General features: G+C 41.9%; 1 protein-coding gene and 1 long non-coding RNA gene across 4 annotated transcripts in view; one reads left to right on the forward strand and one right to left on the reverse strand.

Moving 5' to 3' along the window:
- LOC121086244 overlaps positions 1 to 7,090 on the reverse strand; it is a 66,906-nt gene extending 59,816 nt beyond the window's left edge. The window contains exon 1 of the long non-coding RNA XR_005827311.1: positions 6,827 to 7,090. This is a non-coding gene — a long non-coding RNA (uncharacterized LOC121086244). The remainder of the gene's footprint in view (positions 1 to 6,826) is intronic.
- Positions 7,091 to 7,257: 167 nt separating this feature from the next.
- On the forward strand, positions 7,258 to 21,880 carry LITAF (lipopolysaccharide induced TNF factor). 3 transcript variants are annotated; one of them, XM_040589713.1, is made up of 8 exons: positions 7,258 to 7,359; positions 11,723 to 11,791; positions 12,026 to 12,147; positions 14,497 to 14,501; positions 16,790 to 16,923; positions 19,375 to 19,557; positions 19,963 to 20,119; positions 20,463 to 21,880. In XM_040589713.1, exons 6-8 carry the CDS (start codon positions 19,380 to 19,382, stop codon positions 20,569 to 20,571), a joined length of 444 nt encoding a protein of 147 aa, XP_040445647.1. In that variant the 5' UTR covers positions 7,258 to 7,359; positions 11,723 to 11,791; positions 12,026 to 12,147; positions 14,497 to 14,501; positions 16,790 to 16,923; positions 19,375 to 19,379; the 3' UTR covers positions 20,572 to 21,880. The 3 variants fall into 3 exon arrangements, with proteins under 3 accessions (XP_040445647.1, XP_040445646.1, XP_040445648.1); XM_040589712.1 differs by having other exon boundaries at positions 16,790 to 16,867; XM_040589714.1 differs by lacking the exons at positions 14,497 to 14,501; positions 16,790 to 16,923.
- Positions 21,881 to 23,790: the final 1,910 nt, after the last annotated feature.

A 23,790-nucleotide genomic window follows, 5' to 3' on the forward strand; every position in this document is an offset into this window, starting at 1 on the left:
GCATAAGAAAACACTTACCAGCATCCAGCTTTGCACATAGCGAGTGAGTGATGCTGGGAACAGAGTTTCAGAGAAGTGGATATCTGGACTTAAGGAAAGCCTCATTGGATAACTATGAATTTTTAGCAGCACAATCTTAATCTCTAGATATATTTCTGTATTTCTTGCCTGTACCCCAACTAGGTTGTAATAATTCTGGTGTCCAGACAACAGCTGTGTGAAAGATTATTATGTTAAAATTATGCACAAGAGACTACTGTATCATTCCTTACTCACTTTAGATCCACAGAATTGGATCAAAGCAGTTCATTAAAATAAGTTTGACTGCTGCCTAAAGTAAAACAACAGGAAGCTTAAAGGTAAGATTTAGATCAGTGGGTTTGTTGGTCAGATACAGTATGAGCCAGCACAGCTGATTTACAGCCAAGACCATATCACAGCTTGGCCAAACAGTAGGTCAGGCATTATTCTGGAGGAAGGGTGAGAAGATGGGATTTTTGCACCACTTGGCAATGGAATCACAGCAGCTGAAATCATGCTTCAGTTCTGTCTACAGGAAAAATAATTAGGCAGCTTTGCTTTTAAAATCACATCCTTCCTGTGCCCTGTCAAGGAAGTAGGGAGATGAATTTGAAGGGTGAATTGTTGGAAAACCATAATTTTCCCCTCTGTTTTCTGATGGCCTCATTAGAGAATCCATCAAATAATGCATGACTTAAAAATGGCAGATTTGTGCTGATTAAATGTGAAGCTTTTCTATCATAACTGTTTATTTTTTGTTGTTTATACTGGAAGACCCATTACTGGCAGTGAATGGTTGGTCTTCTTGTAACCCTTTACATGAAGTGCCAACTGTTCTGAGAAAAATAAATCTATAATTACCTCTTCTGACAGCACACTGCTGTGTCGCTCTCTGGGGGAGACAATATGATTTACACACTTAAATGTTTTGCTGTAATATGAAATAGTGTTTTGCAATCTGGCAGCTATTATTAACTGTTATGATCATCAACTAAGACTATGGGAGTTGCTAATTAAGAAGGAAGCAGTACTAAAAGAAAGACAATATAAGGTTTGGATTAATTTAGCAATTACCAACTGTAATCCTGGGGGGATCATTTGCAGTTTCAGACTTGATATGCTACTTCTGTTTCACATAATAATTCCATTAATATTTCAGTCTTCCACAAGCATATTACCCCACGTATTACCAACTTGCAGATGAAATAAATGTCTTTTTTTCCTTAATGGTCATGCTAGGCAAGGCACATACAGTGAGGAGAGTTCATGCTTGTGAAAGAGGATTGCAGGTGTTTAGTATCAAGAGGAGTTGTTGCGATACCTTGGCCTCCCCCGGGAGAAGCAGTCTGACCCTGCTCTGTGGAGGCAGGGAAGCCCACCTCAGTGCATCTGCCTGGCACATGGATAGCCTCTAGGGTAAGGAGTTCCCTACCTGCCAAGATGGAGGTAAAGGGGCAGCTGCAGCCTCAAAAGAGAGAACAGCACCACTAGGAAACGCTCAGCCGACCACCGGGCAGAAGTGTCCAAGTGGCTTCTGTGAGGGGTGTGTGGGGGGTGAAGAGACCTGAGAGCAGTTTAAAAGCTCAAAACTTTTGGAGATTTCACCCTTTTCATCCCACTGGTTTCCAGCACCAGGGGCTGGTAGGGAGTTGGTGGGTGTGGGGTCACCAGGGGAAGTGTAAAAGACACTGGAAGAAAATGGGAACTGAAAAGGAAGATGGTTTTGTGTAAGATGACATGTGTCTGGCAGCTGACTTGAAGTCATTATTTATCTATCATGAAGCTTTCTTTGGGTTTTTTTTCCCTACCAGTTCCACACTGGTGTGGAGCAATAGTTTTGTTTCGGTACATGAACTGAAGCAAAGATGCTGTCAGTCACGGGGTATTTATCCTCCATTATTACGACGGTACTTAGTTTTAATTATTGCAGACATTTTTATGTGCGCTCATCGTTAAAAGTAGCTTAGAGAATAAAACTGAAGCTGTCTGCACAGTACAATCAGAAAGTGCTGAAGTTACTGCAGGGTGGGTTTGAAAGGTGATGAAACCCTAAACCACTGAGCTCAAAATCTTGAGGCTCAAGTGGTTCCTTTAGCTATTGCTTCACTGCCCAACAGGCTGGGAAAAGGCCATGCAGAAGTTGAAACTAACTTCTGCACTAAAGTTAACTGAGTTAACTCAGAGTACACAGAATTATTACATGGTAACATTATTCCTTCAAAATGTGGCTCTTGCCTCTCCTTCATTACCTTGACTCATGAAGCATTTGGCAGATTTTTAATTTTTGGGGTTTTTTTAGTATTTACCAAATCAACTAATATGCTGTCCCAGTCTTTGTTTTATCAAAGTTCTAAGCCCTAAATCCAACCTAAATGAGAACATACTTAAAAGCGAAAGTCAATGACACTATCTTTTTCTTTCCTGGTCAACAAACACTCGGAGTGCCAGTCGTTCAAAGCACTGTATAAAACCCCATAGAATTAGTTAAGGGGACTGTATTCTACCCTGAGTGGTTTGCATTCAGAACTCAGCCGATATAGCGGTAATTTACTGGGTGCTAACAAGGGAGCTCTTGCTGCTTTGGTAGGGATACGCAAACTGAGTTTTGTGGCTACCGAATACACGTGTGCGACCACCACCTTCACAAAGCCACAGTGCCTCACAGAGGTCCGTCAGTTTGCTGCTGTACCTAATGGTTTTTTCCTGTCCCCCAGCAAGCAGTCTCAAAGAAAGCTCAAACCTTCCCCGCCCCCCCACCCCCGCCTTACACACCAGTGCCTAAGTGCAGCTAACACCCCCAACGGGAAGGCTTTTCTCAGCCAGCCAAAATTCCTGTTTTCATGTTCCTGTCTACTACAAAGGAGCTGCTTAGGTAACTGAATCTCATCTGGGCAAACTGGGTGCCCAGCTCATGACAGCTAAGTATTACCAGTGCTTGGAGGACACCTCAGCAACATTGAACATACACTTTACACTGAAATGTGGGATGTGTAGCTTGTTTTCGGCTTTGAGGCTTGAAGTGTGAACCTCAAAGCTCCTGTCACACGGTGGCTTGGCTAGTCAGTGAGAGAGAACCTCCCTTGAAGATTGGCTGCTGTCAGCCAGAGGCAGCAGAACATCTCCATTTGTACCTTGGACCTGTAGAACAGAATATTGATTTACACTTGTGGCACTGACAGTATATGTGTTTTATTATTGGTTAAAACACAGGTGAATTTTAAAGAAGCAAAGTTTGACCCGAGTCACTAGAAATCAAATGACATAATAGCAAGTGGTACTAGTCTTTTGTGGTGTTGTGGGGGTTTTGGTTTCTCTTTGTTTTGTTTTTTAATTGATGCATTATTTCTTAAACCAGATGGGATTATTTGCTAATCAGTTGGACATGTGGTTATGTTACACCATGTGGGTGACATATATGCTTTGTAATGACCTAGGCTTGTCTTAAATGTCTTTTTCCAGAAAGTCAGCAAAGTTTGTCTGGAACTAATTAAAAGATGTAGAAACTCTTATTTCTTCAGTTAGCTTGTTCCAGCTAATTATCACCTAATTATTTAAATGGAAAAATAAGACATTAATCTTGATTTTCCTATCTTTGTGCTGTGAACATTGATTTTTACTATACTTTTCTCCCTTTGATTAAAAGATCATTCATTCACCATCTGATACTTTCTTCCTATAATCCAGTGAGTGATTTGGCACAATAGTTTTCTAAACTTGAAGAAACTCTATCATTCCATGATTAAAGAGACTCAATACTCACACTAAATACTTATCTTTATATTGGTATTACCAAATTAAGGAGAAACGTAAGAAAAACCTGTGCATTCTATGTACTGATTGTTTTGACAAATACGTACAATTACATTTGTTGAACTTCCTTACTTCCCAGAAAACTCTTTATCCAAATTCTTTAGAAGTAACACATAACAGTATCTGATAATGGAGAATAAGAGAACAAGAGGGGAAAAAAGACTATTTTGACTCCAATAATTACACGTAAATCCTCTCCAGTTAACTTTTTGTCAGTGTTATACACAAAGTTACATGAAAAAGAATTTAGCTTATAGGTGAACTAAATTCGCTGTGAGGCTCAGAGAAAAGATTTAGCATTAGTAAAATCAGTACTAAACTATACCACTTTAATAAAAAGCTCAGCTTTCTCAGGAAATCAATATTCCCAGGGGCAGAAGCTGAATTTGATTGAATACCACCTGACCACCTGACACTGTAAGTGTAAATAATTTGTTCTTCATCAGTATTGATCCCTTCTGGAAGTTCATGCCCTTGGGACTTTGAATTAGGTTTTTTTCAACCAATTGATGCTTGCAGCAGTGAATTACATAGAAATGATAATTCTGGATTTTTGGTCTGGTTTGGTTTTGTTCATTACTTTAACATAAATCTTCCAAAATATTTGGAAGTGTTGCTTATCTAGACGGTGCTGCTGTTTGTGTGTCTTTTTTTTTTCCTTTTTTTTTTAACCCCATCAAATTTGCCTGTTTCTCTTTTTAAATGTTTATATTGTGAAACAGAACCTACGAGTGGCTTAAATTTTAGCTTTAAAAATGTAGTTTTAATTAAAAATATTAAAAATAGAAATTTAGCTTTAAAAAAGTCAGGATATTGACCAGCAGTTGCAGTACCAAAATGACTGGCTGTATTTTGCTTGTACTAACTGTTTAAATTGAGTTATTGTTCTGTTTGCTTTGCAACTTGAATCAGCCATTGCAACAGGGGGAAAAAAGCAAACATTCTTTCATATTATTCATCTTAATGTATGTACCTTGCTTTCTTTGTAAATCTATGTGTGTACATTGATTGCTGGTCTGAAACTGCATTCTGGCAGAACTCTAAGTATCCAGTATCACTGAAATGATCAAAACTGACAGAAATTCTTTTCTAGCCTCAACAAATCAATATATGCAAAAGAACAACAACAAAAAGTCGACTTGTATGTGTGCCAGTCCTATGATTTCCAGGCAGGAGAAAAATAAGGTGACATTAAGATTTGCTTATTTTACACAGAGGGCATATTACAGTATGTGAAATATGGCTAACAGGCTTTTAAATGTACATCAACTTCTAAACGTTGTTTAATTTCTTTTGTGGATACTTACTGTTGTAAAAGCAAAAGCTAATACAGCTAGCATGCATTCATTTTGTGGGCTGAACTGACATCTACCGGTGTTCTGTAATATGGTGATGACAAAATAGGCACAATATTCTGTGTACGTTTCCATGATGCTTTTAGCAGCCCTGCTAATGACTTGGTAGAGTTGAGAAAAGCCTGACAGCCAAAATGCAGCAGGTGGAGCTGCCTAGCACATCATGCCACCAGGCAGGGGATGGAGTGGGGCTCTTGCAGTTACAGCATACTGCATCCAGGCTTCAGGCTTCTGAAATTGCCATGGGGCCTTTTTTCATATGATTATTTAAAACAAATTATAATCTTCAGGTAAACAGCTCACGGGGAGTGGGGGAGACATAGTAAAGATTTCTCTTAATTTCTAACCACATTTCCCCAAGCATGCCTTGAGCTGGCGCTGCCCATGTCCCCACTCAGTCACTTGGTTTATGCAGAAAAAGAACTTCTGTGGGTCCCACCACACAGGTGGCCACCTAGGAGAAGCTGTGCTGGGTTTCCCTGCAGGGTGGGCAGAAACCCTGGCTAACCCAGGCAGGCCAGCGGCCTGCAGCTCATAGATGCTGCAATGGCCTGGCCCACCGTAGACTTGCTAAAGCTGATGCTTCTGTCACCCAGTGTTAGCCGGCAAAGGACTGGAAAGGAAGAAACTGGTGAATGGCGAGATAGGTGCGAAGGAGGAGGGACAGTAAGAAGAAATATGCTCATGCACAGGTAATTGGATGCTGACTGCCTGCTGTATTTGGACACTTGGTGGAAACAGCAGCAGGGCAAAAGGGAGCAATGTTATTGAGGTCCCCGAGGAGGAGTAAAAGCTGTAGCATGAGCCAGCCTCTAACTAGATGAAAGGAAAAAACACAGGAGAGCATGGCAGTCAGGGTAAGAAGGCTCAGAGTTGAAGGTTGTGTCTTATTTCACCCTGGGAGATGTGTTCAGTCATGGCTTCTCTCCTGCAGCTTCTAAGCTGCTCATAGCCACCTGGGGAAGGGGTTATAGTTACAAAGAGAACAATTATTCCAATTTTAGTTAAGCCAGGGCACCGAAGCCAAAATTACTCATATTCTGCTCCTGAGAAAAGTATCGTAATATCTCATGTGATTTCTTGATAATGATGAAAATTTATTAGCCTCCAAGTCTAGTTCTGCTCTCAGATTCAGATGCTAACTGGCAGGAAGGACTGAATGCTGCTGTATCACCCCCTTCCCCCAGATCAGGGGACTGGGAGTACTCATGCTGCCAGAGCCCTCCTGCCCCACCATCTGATGAGGCCCCCCGAACACCGTACCGTACCCACAGGGGATTCAGCTGAGCTCACTGCTGGGCTCGCTGCCACCTGGGGCGAGAGCCCCTCCTGTCCTGTGAAACCTGAATCCTGGCTCTGGGGTTCGTTTGCCTTGAGCCTTTATACCTGTTACTTAGGGTGAGGTCCAAGAAAAGATTTAAGCAGAAAAATAGGACTTTAATGGATTTTAGATGCTTTTGCCCAAAAGGCCTAATAATGCACAATCCCTGCCTAGCCCCCAGGAGTTACTGACTCCCTTCAGTCTAAAGTAGATTAAAGCACTTAAATCCCAGCTCTCGCCAGCGGGCCCACCAGCCGCAGCGGGAGGTCCTTGCCGCGTCCCTCCCAGGCTACCTGGCCAGGAAGGCATCTTGTGTTACCTTGGTGCTGCTGGGATGGGTAGAGGACGGAGTGACATACTCTGTGTTTTCCAAAGACTGAATCCCATGTAATCGTCTGTAAAGGCACTAGTTAAGATCACTGTATCTGTTAAAGATTTCTTTGATCGTTTTATGGTTTTTTGTATTAGGTGCTGTCTGAAGTCACCGATCTCGCTCACGCAGCAGGTATGGGAGAATTGGGGGAGGGCGTTTTGCTCCTGTGCTACCAAACGTGGCGTGTGGCGACGCCGACCAGGGGCCGGCTGAGGAGCAGCCGCTACAGCGGGCAGGGCTGCAAAGGGAGCGCCGGCCCGGGGCCCTCCTGCCGCCCCGCCGGGGCCCCGCTGGACGGTCCCTGCGGGGCAGCGGGGGCGTGCGGCTCCCGCCCCCCGGCGGCGCTCCGGCCAACGGGCCGCCCTCCCCGGTTTCGGGGGAAGGGGGCGGAGGACAGCTAGGGTGGGGACGGGCCGAGCGCTGCGGTTCGGAGGCCGCGCTCCGGCGGAGAGGAGGGCAGGAGGCGCCCGCTGCCAGCGGTAGGAGCGGCGGGGCAATGCGGGGCGCCCGGGTTGTGCCCCGGAGCCCGGCTGCTGCCGGCCGGGACGCGCTGCCGCGGCGGGCGGGGGGGGTGCCCCGCTGCCGGGGCCGCTGCCAGCCCTTCCGCGGCGGGGGGGGTGCTCCGCTGCCAGCCCTCCCGCGGCGCCCCGGCGGGGGCCGGACGCTGGTGCGGGGCCGGACGCTGGTGCGGGGCCGGCCGTGTGGCGAGCGGCGCCCGTCCCGGCGGGGCGGCCCGGGAGGGGCTGCGGGAGAAGCGAGACGCGGCGGGCGCCGGGCTCGGGGCGGAGCGGCCCCTGCCCCGAGCGGGCTGGGCGGCGGCTCGTTGGCGGAGGGCTCTGCCCGGGGGGCACCGGCCACGCACCGGGGTTGTGGGGGACTTGGTGCAAGTCCCGCATTAAACGTCGGTAATATCAGCTGCTGGGGAGAACACGCTGGGCAGCAGCATTTCTGTTTTCCTAGTGTAAAATCCGGTGCGACCCAAGTGGCATTGGTTGTTTTTACATAAAATAATAATAAGGATTATTTTTTTGGTAATTATTCTTGAGTTTCATTCTCTCGTGAACGCCTGAGAAATTTACACAACTTTAATTCTTCTCGACGGTAAACAGGGAAGTTAATGTCAGGCCCTCGGGTAACCGAGATGGTGGCTCAAGCAAGTGCTGTGTTGGGGCTTCCCCAGTGCTCTGATAAACCTGTATCTCCTGCCTGGTGGCTTAACAAAAAGATTAGCCTTTAGCCCGTGTTTCATTCCAGGTGCTGCCGGTCAGCAGCTGGCAAACTCTTCGGGTCAGGGAGCCCCTGCTGTGGGATTGGAGAGCAACTGGGGATTTCTAGTGAAGAGGGCTGAGTAGAACTTGTTTAAGGGATTAAATCGCGTCAAATTTTATCAAGAGACAGAGTAGGGGAAGCACAGCAACATATTTGCTTGGCCAGGCTGGCTTAGGAAAGCTGTATTTGTAAGCAGTTATTTTCTGGTTGTTTTGTTTCTGTTTTGTGGAGGGTTTTTTTGTGTGTGTTTTTTGTTTGTTTGTTTTGGGGTTTGGTTTTTGTTGTTGTTTTGTTGTATACTAAGCAGAGATGGGTTATTACCTCCTCTTTCTCTTGTCACTAGGCTAATCTTCAAGTAGTGCCCAGGATGGTGAGAGACACGTTTGTACTGCCTGTGTGAAGCAATAGTTCAAATATCTCTTGACATTTAAAGCAGAAGGGACATTAGCAAAACTAAGTTGAAAAGCTGGAGTTGTGTTTACCTCCACAATACTCAGTATTTTGGAGAGGTTATTTGTAGTCCTGATGTCATCTTGTTCTTTATTAGGAATTTCTGTTTTGATAGATAACTTAAAGGGACTAATACTTGGTTATAGTTTTATAAGTCACTGGAGTACTTGGTAAATGTTATCTGTGCTTTGGATTTGAAACTTTAAGAAAAGGAAGGCACAGGAGAGGTGGTTGCCATGCCAGGGGTGCTGCCAAGCACTGTGAAGACCTGAGACCTGTTTGTATCTGTCTCCAGGAAGGGGGGAAGAAAAAGGTGAAAAAGCATAGTGTTTTAAAATTGAACCAGCTTTCCAAAACTAGTCAATGGTAAGAAATAAAAAATGCATCATCATTTAAAAATAAGTATTGAATATTACATATCAAGACTAGAAGTGTTCATGCTGGAAGTTATGATCGTGACAATTTTTAAAGCTATGAAAGGGTGTTGATTTCTTGGAACTTGCTCTTCAGTAAAGCAGAGGTGAGGACATCTCAGTCACACAATGTCTGTGCAGCAGAAATAACTTGTGTCTCATGGTTTAACCCTAGCCAGCTGCTAAGCACCATACAGCCACTTGCTCACTGCTCACCCAGCAGGATGGGGGAGAAGAGAATTGAAAGGGTAAAAGGGAGAAAACTCGTGGAATGTGATAAGTTTAATAATTGAAATAAAGTAAAAATAATAACAATTGCAATGAAAAGGAAAATAACAGAAAAATAAACACAGAGAAAGACAAGTGATGCTAATGAAAACAATTGCTCCCCACCAACCAGCCAATGCCCAGCCAGCTCCTGAGCAGTGAGCTCCCCACCAGCCTTCCCCCTAGGTCTGTTGCCGAGCATGGTATCATACAGTATGGGCTATCCCTTTGATCCGTTCCCCTCAGCTGTCCCAGCTGGCTTCTCTCAACTTTTTATGCACCCCCAGCCAAAACCAGTGCACTGTGACTGGGGGCAGTTGATCAGGATTCAGCTGTGTATTTTAGTCACAAGGGGAAACTTTGCTTTTTCTAAAGAAAACAGGAGGTCAGTGGTTTTTAAAAATACAGCTGTGGAATATTTGATACCACAAATATCATCACTGAGTTTAGTCATCTGTGCTGTCTTGTTCCCTCTTCAGTCTGCCAAAGCTGCAGTGTATGAGAATGGTGTGAAACAGCAACAACGCCTGTCCTCAAGGAAATGATGGGTTACCACAAGTACTGTTGCTGTGTACACACTGTGCCTGTAGCCACCTCTGTCCTTCTGTACCAGCTCCTGTGTTTGCCCTAGCTACGTGGCTACTGTAATACCTGCAGTGGACTGAGTACACAATTGCTTTTCCAATAAACCTTTCCACCTCCCTGCCTAGTCTACTGGGAAGACCATGGGACTATTGAAATGTACAAACATTAGTAGCATTTACTGATATATTGCCGTGCCTCCAGTGCAGCAGATTAGTCCTGTGTAACCTGGAAGAGTGAACAAACTTGTGTTAAGTTCTTTATAGAAATGTGTATAGGCTTCACTGAAATCCTGATGAAAGCTGTGTGGTGTAAGGGAGGCAGTGGGCAGTGTTGCAGAGACTTTTCAGCACTTTGTGAAAGCGACGAGGCTTGTGTCATTGTCGGGAAGCATCTGTGCTGGGTCTTAGTTGTACTATGCATGGATGGAGTGACTCCCACCCCAATCAGATACTTAAGCCTGGAATTCTTTTTCTTTATGTGTTGTCTTTTGTACCTGCAAAGTTCTCTGTAGGCATCTTTCAGGTGTTGAAAGAACTTTTTGACTTGAGGGACATGGTCAGAAAAAGTGTAAAATTAGGAGATGCTACCTGAGGCTTATTTTAAAACTTTTAAGAATGACTGTGGAAACATGTACAGGAATTGGCTTGGTTGGAGGAAAGCAGTCATGGATTACAAATGAACTTATGTTGTGTAGAAATAATACTGACTTTCTTTGAGGTTTGCAGTCTGGAGATGCGTCCACAGAGCCTTATCCTTGTAGTTGAAGGTTTAAGGGAGGTATTTTTGGATAGTGAGGGAAAGAAAGGCTGAATATATAGCTTCCCAGAGCAGGAACCACAACAGCTTTAGATGACGACTTTTCTTCTTGGTATGTGGGCAAGTATGTAGGTGGTATATACGCTAAGGAAGGTAAGTACTGGCTACTGACTCAGTGGAGGAATTGGCCCACATGGCTGCAGAGGCACTGAGGGTGACTGGCTGCATAACTGAGCTCTGTGCTTGCTCAGCTGGTGCGTGGTGGTAGTTGATTGTGCCTAGGTACAGCATGGAAGGGAGAAGATGGGTGATCTTGGAGGGTAGCAGTGTGGACGTGGACAGATACAGACATGAGTGGTGAGGAGGCAACATAGACACTGTAAGACCAGCAGAGGTTTACCAGGCAGGAGGCAGTGGTTGAGAACTCTAGCTGAGAAATTGTGCTAGTAGAGGTATATGAGAAAAACTTTAGGATCTATAACTGCTTAAAGAATGATATAAAGGATGAAAAAGAGAAGCTGGTTATGAGTTAAGCCTAATACTTATTACAAAGTTTGGAACCATAATAGATGGGAGTTTCTGGAGCATCTCACAAAAAAGCAAAAAAATCAAGCTTGTCTTAAAATGGTGTGAAATTCCTGTGTTCTCAAATAGATATATTTACATTATGTCTTGTGAAGTAAGAAAGAAAAGTAATAGCATGTCAGGTCCATTAATATTTTGATATCAAGATACTGATCAAGAATCTGCATTCTGCTGGGCGTACGACAGTACTTGGGGCATGAGTATTTAACAGACATACGGTTCCTATTGTTGCTGCCAGTCTCTGTACTTGGGATGCGTTAGTGTGTCTGTGACCTGAACCAAGCTGGCAGCAATCAATACAGCCTGGCAATTAAGGCAGTTTTCTGGAGATTTGTCCTCCATGAAGAAGTCATTAAAGCAAATTAATTTGTTTTGTTTACATCATGACTGCTATCTTTTGCATCAGTTTTGTCATAACTTAGTATTTAGTCTCTAGTGTATGGCTAAAACCAGAACTGGACCTTTGTAATCGTTTTCTAGTACAGTAATCTGACTTCTGTTTTCTATGTTATTATAGAGTAATTTAGGTTGGATAAGGAATCTCTCGAGGTCATTTGGATCAGCCACCTGCTTAGGACCTACACAGGTGAGGTTGTTCAAGGCCCTTTGACTTCGTATTCTGTTACAGCTTTCTATTCCAAAGTGTGTTCACTACTTCTGTTCTTGTTGTGGAATTACTTACAGCCAGATGGGGAAATTCTGCATTATTAGCTGGCATGTTTACTGTACTTTTTGTTTGCTTCTAGCAAAACCTGTCCTATTATCGCTTCTGTTTCCTTCCAACTAATCTGTTCTTTGCCCTTGTGTGTGTTGCCTACAGATTCTGCTGGTAATCCCAGTGGGTGTTTTCCTGGGTGTTTTCCTGGATTTAAAAGAGCAGATACCACCGTTGTCTATAGACAGAAACTTTTTGCTGTGTGTTACAAACGTGCAACAATCCAAGTAAGTCAAACCTCTTTTTCTTTTTAATTTTTTTTTATTTTCTTAGTGCTTGAGACTTCCCCCCCAGCCCCATTTCTCTCCCCGCCAAGTGCAGGCTGTGCTGTACTCTGTGCTTTGAGGCCTGCTTACGTAATGTCTTTCAAATTGAGATGCATAGCTTCTTGGAATAAGCTTGGGCAGTGGGGACATGTGAAGGATGTTACATCCAGGAGAAGGCAGTTGGGCTGGGAATAGAGCAGCAGAAGTTGAGAATCTGGCACGAGTTTCTGAGAGAAGCTTCAAGCTTTCAGGGTTGGATGGCAGTGGCTTGGCACTCATGGTCCTGGCAACCATGCGCATCTCCTGTTCTTTCAGTGGTGTCTGCTCCCTTGCTCAGCTCAAGCCCCCCATGCCATGCTGGTTTGCATCCTTCCTCCAGCCCTGTTCCTCCTGCCACCTCCTTTGTTGTGCGCCCAACAAGTGATGTGCAGCACTGTGTCTTCATTCTGAGTGGAACCTCGTATGTCCCTGCTTGAGATCTACTGTCTTCTGCCCAAATGTTGATACTAAAAAATCAGAGACAAAGCTCTCCAATACCCAGTTTGGACTGTTAGAAAGCAGGCATTCATTATTTTCAGTGCTGGATGCACAGGGGATAAGTTCTGCCCAACGTACATACTGACTTTGTTCACAGTTTATATAGGCAATCTATACATATTAATGACATTTCTGAGAAACTATTAGCATATTCATACAGTTCCAAGAACTACTTATCATATCTACACTCTTACTATGCATGTGTAGTCTAATGGGTCCTCTGGTGGTCGTATGTGACATCTTCGTCCTTTCTTCATCATCTTCCTCTTCTTGTCCTTTTGATGACCTTTCCTTCTGGCCCTGTTTCAGCACTCTTGGCTCATGTCTTGTTTTGGGATTGGTTCTTATATACTTAGTAGCTAAACTATATAATACAGCCTTGTGCAGCTCAGCAATGTCATGGATACATTGGTTGCAATAGTTACAGTTAAGCACACTGGTGAAATTCCTCTGTTATCAGTGTGAATGACCAAATTTACACATCTTGGGTTTTTTCATCCAACATATATACCATTCAAAAAGTGTCCCCCCAGAAATGAAAACTGCTAAGAAATCTAAGAAAATAATCACTTCTTACACTCCTATAAAAAGTCAACTTGGATAGCCAGTTACAGGCTTACTTTATTTTCCTGTCCTTGCCTTGTCTTGCATGCTATCTTTGCTAGTGTGTTGTACCTCTCAGTGAAATTCTCTTGAAAGCAATTTGACATAATGCGTTCAGATAAATTCACATTCAGCAACCTTCCTTATAGTGGAAGATAAAAATAAACTATGTACTTCTTTTCTAAGTCATCCTAATAAATGTGTGTAATGGGAATGTCCCTCCTCTTGCTGAGAGCACATATGTATTGATTCTGAGTTTTGGAATGATGCTCTATGAAAATAAAAACAGATGGTCTGAGATGCTGGGTCTGGTTTCACAATCTGCTTACATTCCCTTGCACGAGCTGTTGCCATCTCCCCTTGTAACACTAGTGTTTATGCAGTTCTGTGGCTGATGAGAGTAAGGAACTGATGTTGCTGAAAACGCACTCCCTAGTAGTAGCCAGCTGGAAGTGGCAAGTTGGATCTTTTGGTAGAAATAGTACTAGATTGATTTAGGACATTTGCTATTGCGCTATTCTAAGGATAGAAATTTCTTTTGATTAAAACCAGGAAAGCTGTAAATCTATACCAAACAATGCAAATGTTCTTAGTTCAAACTTTCATACAGACAGCTATGCTTATCTTTTATAAAAATTTCCTATAAGAGATATACACTCTGAATTAAACTAATAATTGTGTTTTCTTATACTAAAGTTTGTTACAAAAGGACTTCAGACAAATACAGACATAATTATTTAGTTTCAGGGAAGCCTGTTTAAAAGCCAGTGGAGCGTTTCTGGTCTGTACCTGAGTGGCTAAGGAAGATGTCAGGTAAGAAAAATGGTTCTCTAAGGTAGCGAGTGTTATTTGCTCTTCTATTCTTAAAGAGTAGTACTTGCTGTCGTGGTAAAAGCAGATGCCAGGCTCAGGTTTGGCTGGACAGGGAGAGAGGGATGACTAAATTCCTCCATGTTCTCCAGCCTCCCAGCAGCAACACTTCTGCATGTAAGTTTCTTCCCAAGTGGAATGTTAAGTGTGAGGACTGCACAGACCTTCTTTTCCTCCCCTCCTGATGAGGAGCAAAGAGATTACCTACCCGCAGTTATCCTTGAGGTGCTGTTGCTGGTAACCTGCGTGCTGCTGTGGAATCTGTTTCTACTAGACTCTTGTGCAGGTCAGGGAAACCAGCTGAGGTTAAAAAAATTGTTGCCTAATGATTCATGTGTAATTGTTGGGTAAGGCATGAATGGCTTGACTTACCCTTCCGCTTTTGACTCATTGCCCCTCCTTGGTTTTTTCCCCCATGTGTCCTTGGGCAAAAGGTATTTTTCTGCATTCTTAGAATACACATTTGCATCCTGTCCTCAGAAAAAGGCTGCTATTTCAAACTACATGGCATTAACATACCAATGTGGGCAATATCAAAAACTTTCATAAGATGGGGGATGCATCCAATGGTGAGAAAATGGTAATAAATCTGTGTCCAGTTATGGGTGTGGGGGGGACGATTTGTAGTTATGGTGATTATCATTAGGTGAAGACGCATGAAAAGCGTGTGAGCCAGACTGAGCCTGAGTGGCCCGCATCATGAATGGAGAATGAAGAGGTAGGGCAAGATGACTGCAGCCCTGCAGCTTTGTCAGTCTCTGTATTTGGGAGCATGACACAGATAATGGCGCCCTAATGTTCTTACAGTAAATCTGCTCCTTGGAGGAAGGGAATCTTGAATACATCTCCCTTCCTGGAACAGGCAATGGCACAAGTTAAGGTACAAATGTGTATTATCTGGCAGATGTAGCAGTCATAGGTTATCACAGGGCAACCTGTTGTTTTGGGCATGTCCACTAAGACCTGTGTAGCTTCTGGACTGTGATAAACATAAGTTCTTTCTTACCTTTCCTGTAATATCTGTATGCATCTGGATGAAGAAGGTCAGAGTAAGAGTCTTCCTCATCTACACTTGGTTTTACAGTTTGGTATTTCAGTTAGCACTCTGGAGAAACCGTCCAACTTTTTACAAACCTGTGTTGTAGGAGGGTGTACTTAGGAATGCTATGCAGCTATTAGAAAACCCCAACTATGTAGGTCATAGCCTATATTTTAATTAGTTACTTAAACGTTATTGGACAGTTGTCTTGTCTGATGAGCTATAACCCCACTGAATCCTTCTGCAATGTGTAGCTGCCTGTGAGCATACTGCTAGTTTCAAGTCAGTTTCATCTTGGGTGATTTTGTCAGATACAAACCCTGAAGCCCATGGTAGATGGCTGTAAAAATCTTGGCATTATAATGAATGCTTGGGTAATAAGTTCTTCAGGTAAGTTACCTTAGAAGTTCTGATTCACTTAATTCACGTTTTCCAATAGCAAGATAAAAGGAAAGTGTTTAGCCTGGTGTGCTTTTTTTTTTCAGGTACAGCTTGCAAATTTTCTTGCAGTGTTGAAATGGCAGTTCTGGTTTTAAGTTGCTGCATGGAGTTAGGGTTTAAGGAATTAAAATGGGGGGAGTGTTTGAATTAGTTGAAATATAATTTTTCAAAATGCAAAAGCCTGCAAAAAATGCCGCACACTGCTGAGTTTCACTAAGTATTCAAAAGTTTCAAAAAGCTTCCATTCCCAAAACTCACCTGGCTTTAGTGCAGTTGTAAAAGTGACAGAGCCGCGCTTGCAGAGAAGGGTATACATGCATCGTTCTGTCAGTGGAATTTGTTACTTGTCTTCCTGGTCTCTCCAGCTAGCCTAAGTAATCAATCCAGTTTCATTTGAATAGCGTGGTTTGTGAATGCTGTGGCTTTTACCAGCCCTTTCCCTCCCTTTAGGACAGCTTTCTTCTGTACGTAGAGCAGTAGACCTCTGCAGAAAGGAAAGAACTGGAAAAGCACTTTGTCCCATGCCGATGTGTTCCAACGTGTGCTTATGAAAGAAATTTGGGCTGAGAAAAGTGCTCGCAGCTCTAAGTACTTGTGATTCTTTCTCTTGAGTGAATGAACAAAAAAGAAAAATCCACTCAGAGGAGGGAGCTGGTGCTTTTGCTGCTTTATTAATTTTTCTCTGGAGTCTAGCAATTCATCTACGGAAAGGTAAAGACTGCAGCTGGGCACAGTGAGTCAATGCCCACTTTACTATTGTGCACCTGGAGTACAAGAATGAGGGGATGAGTAGCTGAAGCCATTGTCTTTGTCTTACCACATTTCAAAAGAGTAGTGAGAGTCTGGGAAAAGAAGCCAGAACTGCTTAGTTCTTCTCTGTGCTTAATGGTGTTTGGATCGGAAACTTCCAGATGTAAATGGAAACTTCTTGTTTATACATGTAAAAAGCCCAGTCTTGCATTTAGTGTGCTTGTTGTTTTTTCAATGTTTGCGTATCCTGATTTGAGATAGCTTTAATGTTGCCTAATCATTTGCATATATGCTACCTGCAGATAACTTCTTGGTGTATTTGACTTCCCTGTTACCCGTCTTATCCTTTGTCTTGCCGTTGAGTACCTGTCACTGAACAGCCTTCCCTTTTGAATTATTTGGGAGCAGCATTTGAGAGTCTGCTTTAAGAAGATAAAACGGGTGGGTTCAGTTCCTGCTTCTGCCATCAGCTTGCTTTTGTGCCTGTTTATTTTTCAGTTAGTGAATTACTGTTGTTTCATAAGTAGCTGGGTACAGTTTGCTAAGGTGTTAGAAATTAAAGTCTTCCCTATTCTATATAGATGCTTAAGATTCTGTATCACTTTTTATATGATCTGTGGTTGGTTTGTAATATTATTCTTTTGTCCTTTTTGTAATGAGGCTGTTCCCAGACATGTCTGTGTCAATGGTATTTTATATAAGAATGTTATCTGTAAAACATTATGATTAAAGTTATAAGCTGCTCTGTACCTATTTGCAGAGAGCAAAGTGTGAGTGGAAATTATAGAAAGTCTGTTAGTGCTTTAAAAGATTGCATAGGGAAGTATAACACATAGTTTACTTACTAACCCAGGCTGTAAGTCTCGCCTAAGGTAAAATAAAATGCTGAAAATCCTTTCTAGAATTTCCCTCTTGCTGCTGTTTTCATTATTGTCTAATCCTTGAGTTAATGTTTTTTGCTGTATCAATTTACTGCGGTTACTATCTTATCTGAAGCTTGAGTAAGTTTGGTACTCAGCAACTCTACGTAATCATGGTTGGTTTGGGGATTTTTTTGGTTGGTTGGTTTTGGGGGTGGGAGGGTTTAGGCAGGGGAAGCTGGTTTTCAGTTAGCTCTAGTCCCAGTCTTGCAATGAGCTCTAGGAGCAGGGAGTTAATTTGCAAGCAGCTTGTTCAGGATTGGGCCTTACTTTCTTAAAAAGGTGTAGCATCTCACTTCTGAAACAGCGTACATAAAAATAGGTGTTTAAAATCAACGGCGTTGTATTTATTTTCAAAAGCAAGTGTTGAAATAATGGAAAATACAGTTGGAAGGAATGTGAAGAGGTTCTCAAATCCAGTTAACGCTGAATGATACATAATTTCTGACATAACATCATAACATCTGACAGACAATAACTGTTCCTAAAACTTTCAGGAGGGAAGGCTTCACAACTCTCTTGCTGATTTATCTACTGCTTAGATAGTATTATTAATAGGCACAGGGAAAAGCTTATTATTTAAAAGGCTTTTTTAGTTTTCCTTAAAATTTACTCTCAGAGAAGTTTAGTTTTTTTTCATTGCTACCTCTCTGTCTTCATTATTCTCTCTGGTCTTTTGAAACTAAGGAAACTCAATTTCTTTGGCTTTTTGTCAGAAGTCCTCTTTTCTAGCCTTTGTGATTGTTCCTGGTGCTTTGTTTTCTTTGGAATCTGTTCACCTATTTGTTTCTTAGATACTGTACTCCTGTGGGGGCTTTCCCAGAGCAGCAACACATTTTCAGCTGCCATACAGGTACTGGTTTTGCTTACACATCCCTGCATGACGTTTGCTATTTTCGTGGCACAGTCAGCTTACATTCAGCTTCTGGCCTGGTAGGTCTGCTGGATCCTTCTCTGCAGTCTAGCTGCCAAAGTGATCGGTTCTTCTGAATGGGGAATGCGATATATTTATTGGCTGATAGGTGGGAAAAGGTACATATTAAAAAGTACAGAAAGCCAGATTTTTGGAGACCAAAGGAAGAAGGGAGTTTGTTAGGCAGTTCTTCCATAGCTCACTAATAGTAGGACTCTGTGTGTTAATTTAGAAGTCCAGGATGCTTTGGTCTCAGGGTGGCTGTTACACAAATGTCTTGAAATGGTGATGAGAAAAACCTTTTCCAGAATGTGCAGTGGAGAAGTTCCAGACTGTGCACAAAATAGCTACATTCTTTCCTGGGATTAATCTTGTTGATGCAAATGGTTGTTAAACTGGTGTTTGTAAATGTTACAATACACTGAAAACAGCAAACAAATTCTGGACTTCACCTGCACAGTTCAATGGAATGGAATGAAATAAGCTGGGAGAAGGTAGTTGTAGATGCATAGTTTTACAACAGTTGTCTCTTCTTTGGAATAATAAATTATCTGATAAAGTAATCGTTCTAGCTTGAAAGGATTATTCAGGCCACTGCGTGGGAAACTCTTATGCATTAGGTTGTTCACTGTACAAGAGTTGTAGGTTGGTTCTCTGCTGATTGCTGTTCCTCCACTGTCTGCTGTGACCATGTGTTGATCTGAGTGTGAAAGAAGTGATGACTTCCATTTTCTCAGGAACTACATTCCCCAAAGGCAATTTAATAATTTAAGGATTAGACAGGTTTTATGCTGAGAATTTTATATATATACACTAATAAAGGTGCCTCATGTCCCTGTTTTAGTATTTTTAATTCATAAAAGAAGAATTGATGTGGGAAAAAGTGTAAACTGCCCTGCAAAAAGGAAGAGGGAAGAAAGCAACAACAACAATGATATCGAGACTAACATTTAATACTATCAGAAACAAATAGCAGTCAATAAGTTTTATGCTGGGTAAAGGTGCATTTTAATGTAGTTATCTTCTTGTTTCTGTCTGAATAGAGCCCAATTAATTGTCACTTGCACTCAATAAATAATGTCTTTCATTGTAATTTTCTCTTTATTATATTTTAGATACAATGTCTGCTCTGACTAGCAGCGCTGTCCCATCGGCACCACCTTCTTACGAGGAAACAACAGGAATCAATGTGAGCTATCCTCACCCCTATCCTGTCCCAGAACCTGGCCAGAAACCAGATGGAAAAGGAATGAACCCACCCCCATACATGGGGCAGCCTGCACCAGTGAATAACCCCAGTAAGCCTCAAAAACTCCACTGTACCTCATGTTAAGAAGGTGTCAAGTGGCTGTGGCAATAGGTGCTGTGCAGAAGATGAAAGATCATGGTTCACAGGCATTCCCTGCCTTCCAAAAAATATTTTTGAGGGGAATAAGGTGACTCAATTCTTGTGAACCCTTCAGTGTGTATTAATATCAATAACGTAATTTGGATTTCTGCAGTTTTTAATGCAGCCTTATTCTTAAGACAGTGTGTTTCTGCATTAGGAAATGCCATGGTGATTTCTCATTGTCACTGTGTGTTTCATTGCTCTGAGCGTGAAAGTTTTTGGAGTAATTGCAGGTTCTAGATCAGAAGAAGTTGATCAACTATCCTTTTTTCCTTATTTACCCATTGAATAAACAGCATTTTTCTCTGCTCAGTTACAGTTCAGACAGTGTATGTGCAGCAACCAGTAGTATTTTATGACCGCCCGGTTCAGATGTGCTGCCCCTCCTGTAATCAGATGATTGTGACACGTCTCTCATATGACTCAGGAGCTTTGACTTGGCTGTCATGTGGTGGCCTCTGCCTGCTGGGGTAGGTTGATTCCAATTTGCACTTTATTTTTCTCTTCTTACATGACCTTTTACAAGTCTAAGGAGTAATAAAGCTCTAGCTTTGTTGCCTTCTCATTCTGTCTGGGACCTGACCCTTCATTGTTTGAATAGCCTACATCTGCATTCAAGTTCTATAGGACCTTGAAGCAGCTCTAGAGCACTAAAGTGATGGACTCCATAGCCATATGTGTTCTTTCTAAAGCTTCATGGTACCAGTTTTACTGAGGGCTTTTGCAGGAAATGTATTTTACCTTCTTGTGTATGTAATAAGTGGTATAACAGATTGTTTTGGTTTTGTTTTGTGGGTTTTTTTTCCCTTTCAGGTGTATAGGTGGCTGCTGCTTAATCCCCTTCTGCATTGATGCCCTAAAGGATGTGGATCACACCTGTCCGAACTGCAACGCTCTTGTTGGTTCTTACAAACGTCTATAGGCGATGTTTAAACGTTGATAATTGATTGATGAAGTTGGTCAGCACCTCTGCAAGCCCTTTCTGAAGCTTCATGGAGACTTCCGGTTGTTTCTGTGCATCTTGTCACTGGAAATCAATCAAAAGTAATGTTCATTGCTAGATTATTTGAACAAGAATTTGCTTAAGGGGGTTCTGACTTAGGTCTGTAAAAAGTATATGTAATCTTTATGGGCAACTCAGTCCGGCACCAGTTGATAGCAACCAAATATTTTCCTTCTCTGCTTTATGCAAAACAGGTTGGTGATGTTCTTCAGTTAATCTTGTTTCAGGCATGTTGCAAGCTGGTGTACTTGCTTGCAGTCTCAGCACAGACCAAGAGGAGAGCATCTATGGAGACCTATATATGTCTCGTGCTTGGTGTTGATGCTTTGGCAACAGCACTGTTTACAAACTGGCGGGGAGTTGGTTGCCTCTGAGACAGGTTCCCCTCTTTGACAAAAGAAGTGATTTGTTGGCATCTTTTCATGAGCACTACAATTCACTTTAAAACTTTTTTAGTTGAAAGAGAACCAAACCTAAAAGCTTCTTCGTTCTTGGAGGCTGCTTTACCAAGTGGATGACTCAGGTTATTGTGCATCAATGGTGATTCAATCTAGTGCCTGAAATTTCCTTGCCAATTTTAAGTCTAGTCATATCTCTGCTTTGCAGTGAAGATGTTCATACGGGAATTTAACAGACACTTGTTCAGTGGGTTTTGTTTGGTTGGGTTTTTTACTGCTGATTGTAAGCCTGTGAAGTATTCTCTTCTCTCCACCTCAGTAAAGATGCCCATACAGCCTTGGTTATAGCATTGGAAAACCTTCTTGTACATTTGCGTAAGTCAGTTGATAGATCATAAACAAACCTCAGCCTTAACCTAAAGCTTGAATTTCTACGTTCAAAACACAGAAGCAGGACCTGAGCTTTTAATTGTTGATCTGTTTGTTAACTGCTGTTTCTTCATTAAGAAGGTAACATGTTAAGGAGTTTCTCTGATGATTATTTAGGCTTGTACTCTGTTTTTTCTAAACGAAAGAGAGGTTCTGTTTTCAGAAACTTAAGCTGGATATGCTTATTTAAGAAGATGATTGCAAAATATTAGGGAATGAAGTGCTGAAGGCTGAAATATTTTACCATGTCATAAGCAGCAGGCTTGGTCCAAATAACGTCTTGATGCATTTGAATGATGCCTGTCTAGAAAAGGCAGACAGGTGTTTAAACAAGGCTATGATGCTAACACCGTATTAAACTCTGTAAAAGTAAAAAGCTGAAATAAATGCGAAGTACTGCATTTACTGTTCTTGCCAAATGTGCCTTCTGTAAATATTTGGTATGTTAACTTTTCAAAAGTCTTTCAACACTTCACATTTGAAATTCGGGAGTTTTGTGGATCACAAATGCAATGTCTAGGTCTTGTGTTAATTAGTTTTTGTAAACTGCTGCTGTCGGTGGGTCAGTCTGCAAGTGGTTTAAGAGCCTCCTGTGCGCTGGGAAAATGCTTCTGATTGTGTGTCGCCCTGTACCATAAGAATTCACATCAGTAGCTACTAACTGGCAAGAGAATGATGGAGATAAAAAACTGGTAGTTTTATAGCTTTTGACTTTGATGATGCGGTACTAGCTTGTGTTTTTTGTCTGCTGCTGCTCCACCATAATGCTTTCCATGTTCTTTAAGGGCCTGGGTGAAGCTCTGTTGAATTTTCTGTTCTAATGACACAGGCCAAATGTGTTACTGTAATAAAGCAGTATTTACACACACACACACTGGGTTTCACGGAAAACGTACCGCTTGTCAGTTTATCATCAGAGCAAGATAGGAAGAAACAATGAAGCACACAGTGTTTCCAAACTTGATGTTTGCTTGCATGGTGGGGGAGCATTTTTGGTTCTATTAGTGTCCATGTCAGTCTGTTCTGGATTATCCTGCCATATATTCATTTGGTGAGTAAGTCTTCAAATTGTTATTCGCTTAGCTCCCCTTTTCTCTACAAAGTGATGGTTGGAAAATCTGAGGTGATGACACCAGAATGCAGAAGAACACTGACCAAAAAACAATTATGTGGGGTTTTCTTGGTTGGTTTAATGGGCACAGTCCATTGTATCTCTTTAAATTCCTCATATGGATTGAGAATAGGACAGTGTTGGCAACTATTCCCTCTAACTAAGCGTTCTGCAAAGCTTTCTGGTGCCCCTTCTGTACTTAAATTTCCTTTAAATACAAAGCCTGTGTTTGTTCTACCTACAGAATGCGCCAAAGTAACTTGCTTGGTTAAACTTATTTTAGATAGACAAATGCAGGATATAACTTTCTTTGTGTGAAAGTGCTTTGTGTTTGATTACATTGAAGTTACTGTTTGTTTTAAAAACTGACTGTATTTAAAACAGAAACTTTCTTTTGTATGTAGTGCTTGTAATCTGAACATTATAACATTTTGAATGTTTCCAAACTTATCAATGGCTGAAATGTTAAAATGTTAAGTCAAGAAATGCAATTACAGGGTGACATTTTTCAGAGTCTCACTTGGGGCAAGTCTCTCATAAATGACATTCTCTGGCCTGCAAACTGTTTACACACAGAGACACATTGGAAAATGTGTTGTTTTCCTGCAGCTCAGGGCCTTTAAATATTTTTTCATTTAAAACTCTTTGGGTAGAACTTTCACTTGCAGTACAACTAAATGAACACATAGATACGGCTACATGTTTACAGACCAGTAACCAGTAGGGAGAAAACAGATATCAATATGTTCAGGTGGAAAGAATCCTTATTAATCATGTGAGAATACCCTGCTATTTTTAATGTCCAAAGCACTTTTTTTCTTTTCTTTCTTCTTTTTCTGAGATGCAGAAAATATGGCAATGCAAGCTTAATACAAGTTTGTTTTAATATATTGACATTTCTTATTTTTATTAAGCAACTTTCTGGTTAATTTGTTAATAATCAAGTTTATACGGTAAACATAGTTTTTCCTCTGTTGATAGAACAGAAATAGTATGGTGACTTCATGTGCCCATGCTATTTCCACAGGTGAGGAAGGGGGCATAGGCCATCTGAAATCCTCCTTGCGTGACAAATTTGGGTGAAGCCCCCACCTTCATTAGCTTTCCAGGATGACATTGCTTTCTGTTACACTTTGACAGTGTTATTTCCATTAGACTTCTATTTTTAGTTGACAGAACTTGCACGGTGTTCAAACTGGG

The sequence above is a fragment of the Falco naumanni genome, chromosome 4, assembly GCF_017639655.2.
Source record: "Falco naumanni isolate bFalNau1 chromosome 4, bFalNau1.pat, whole genome shotgun sequence".
NCBI lineage: Eukaryota > Metazoa > Chordata > Aves > Falconiformes > Falconidae > Falco > Falco naumanni.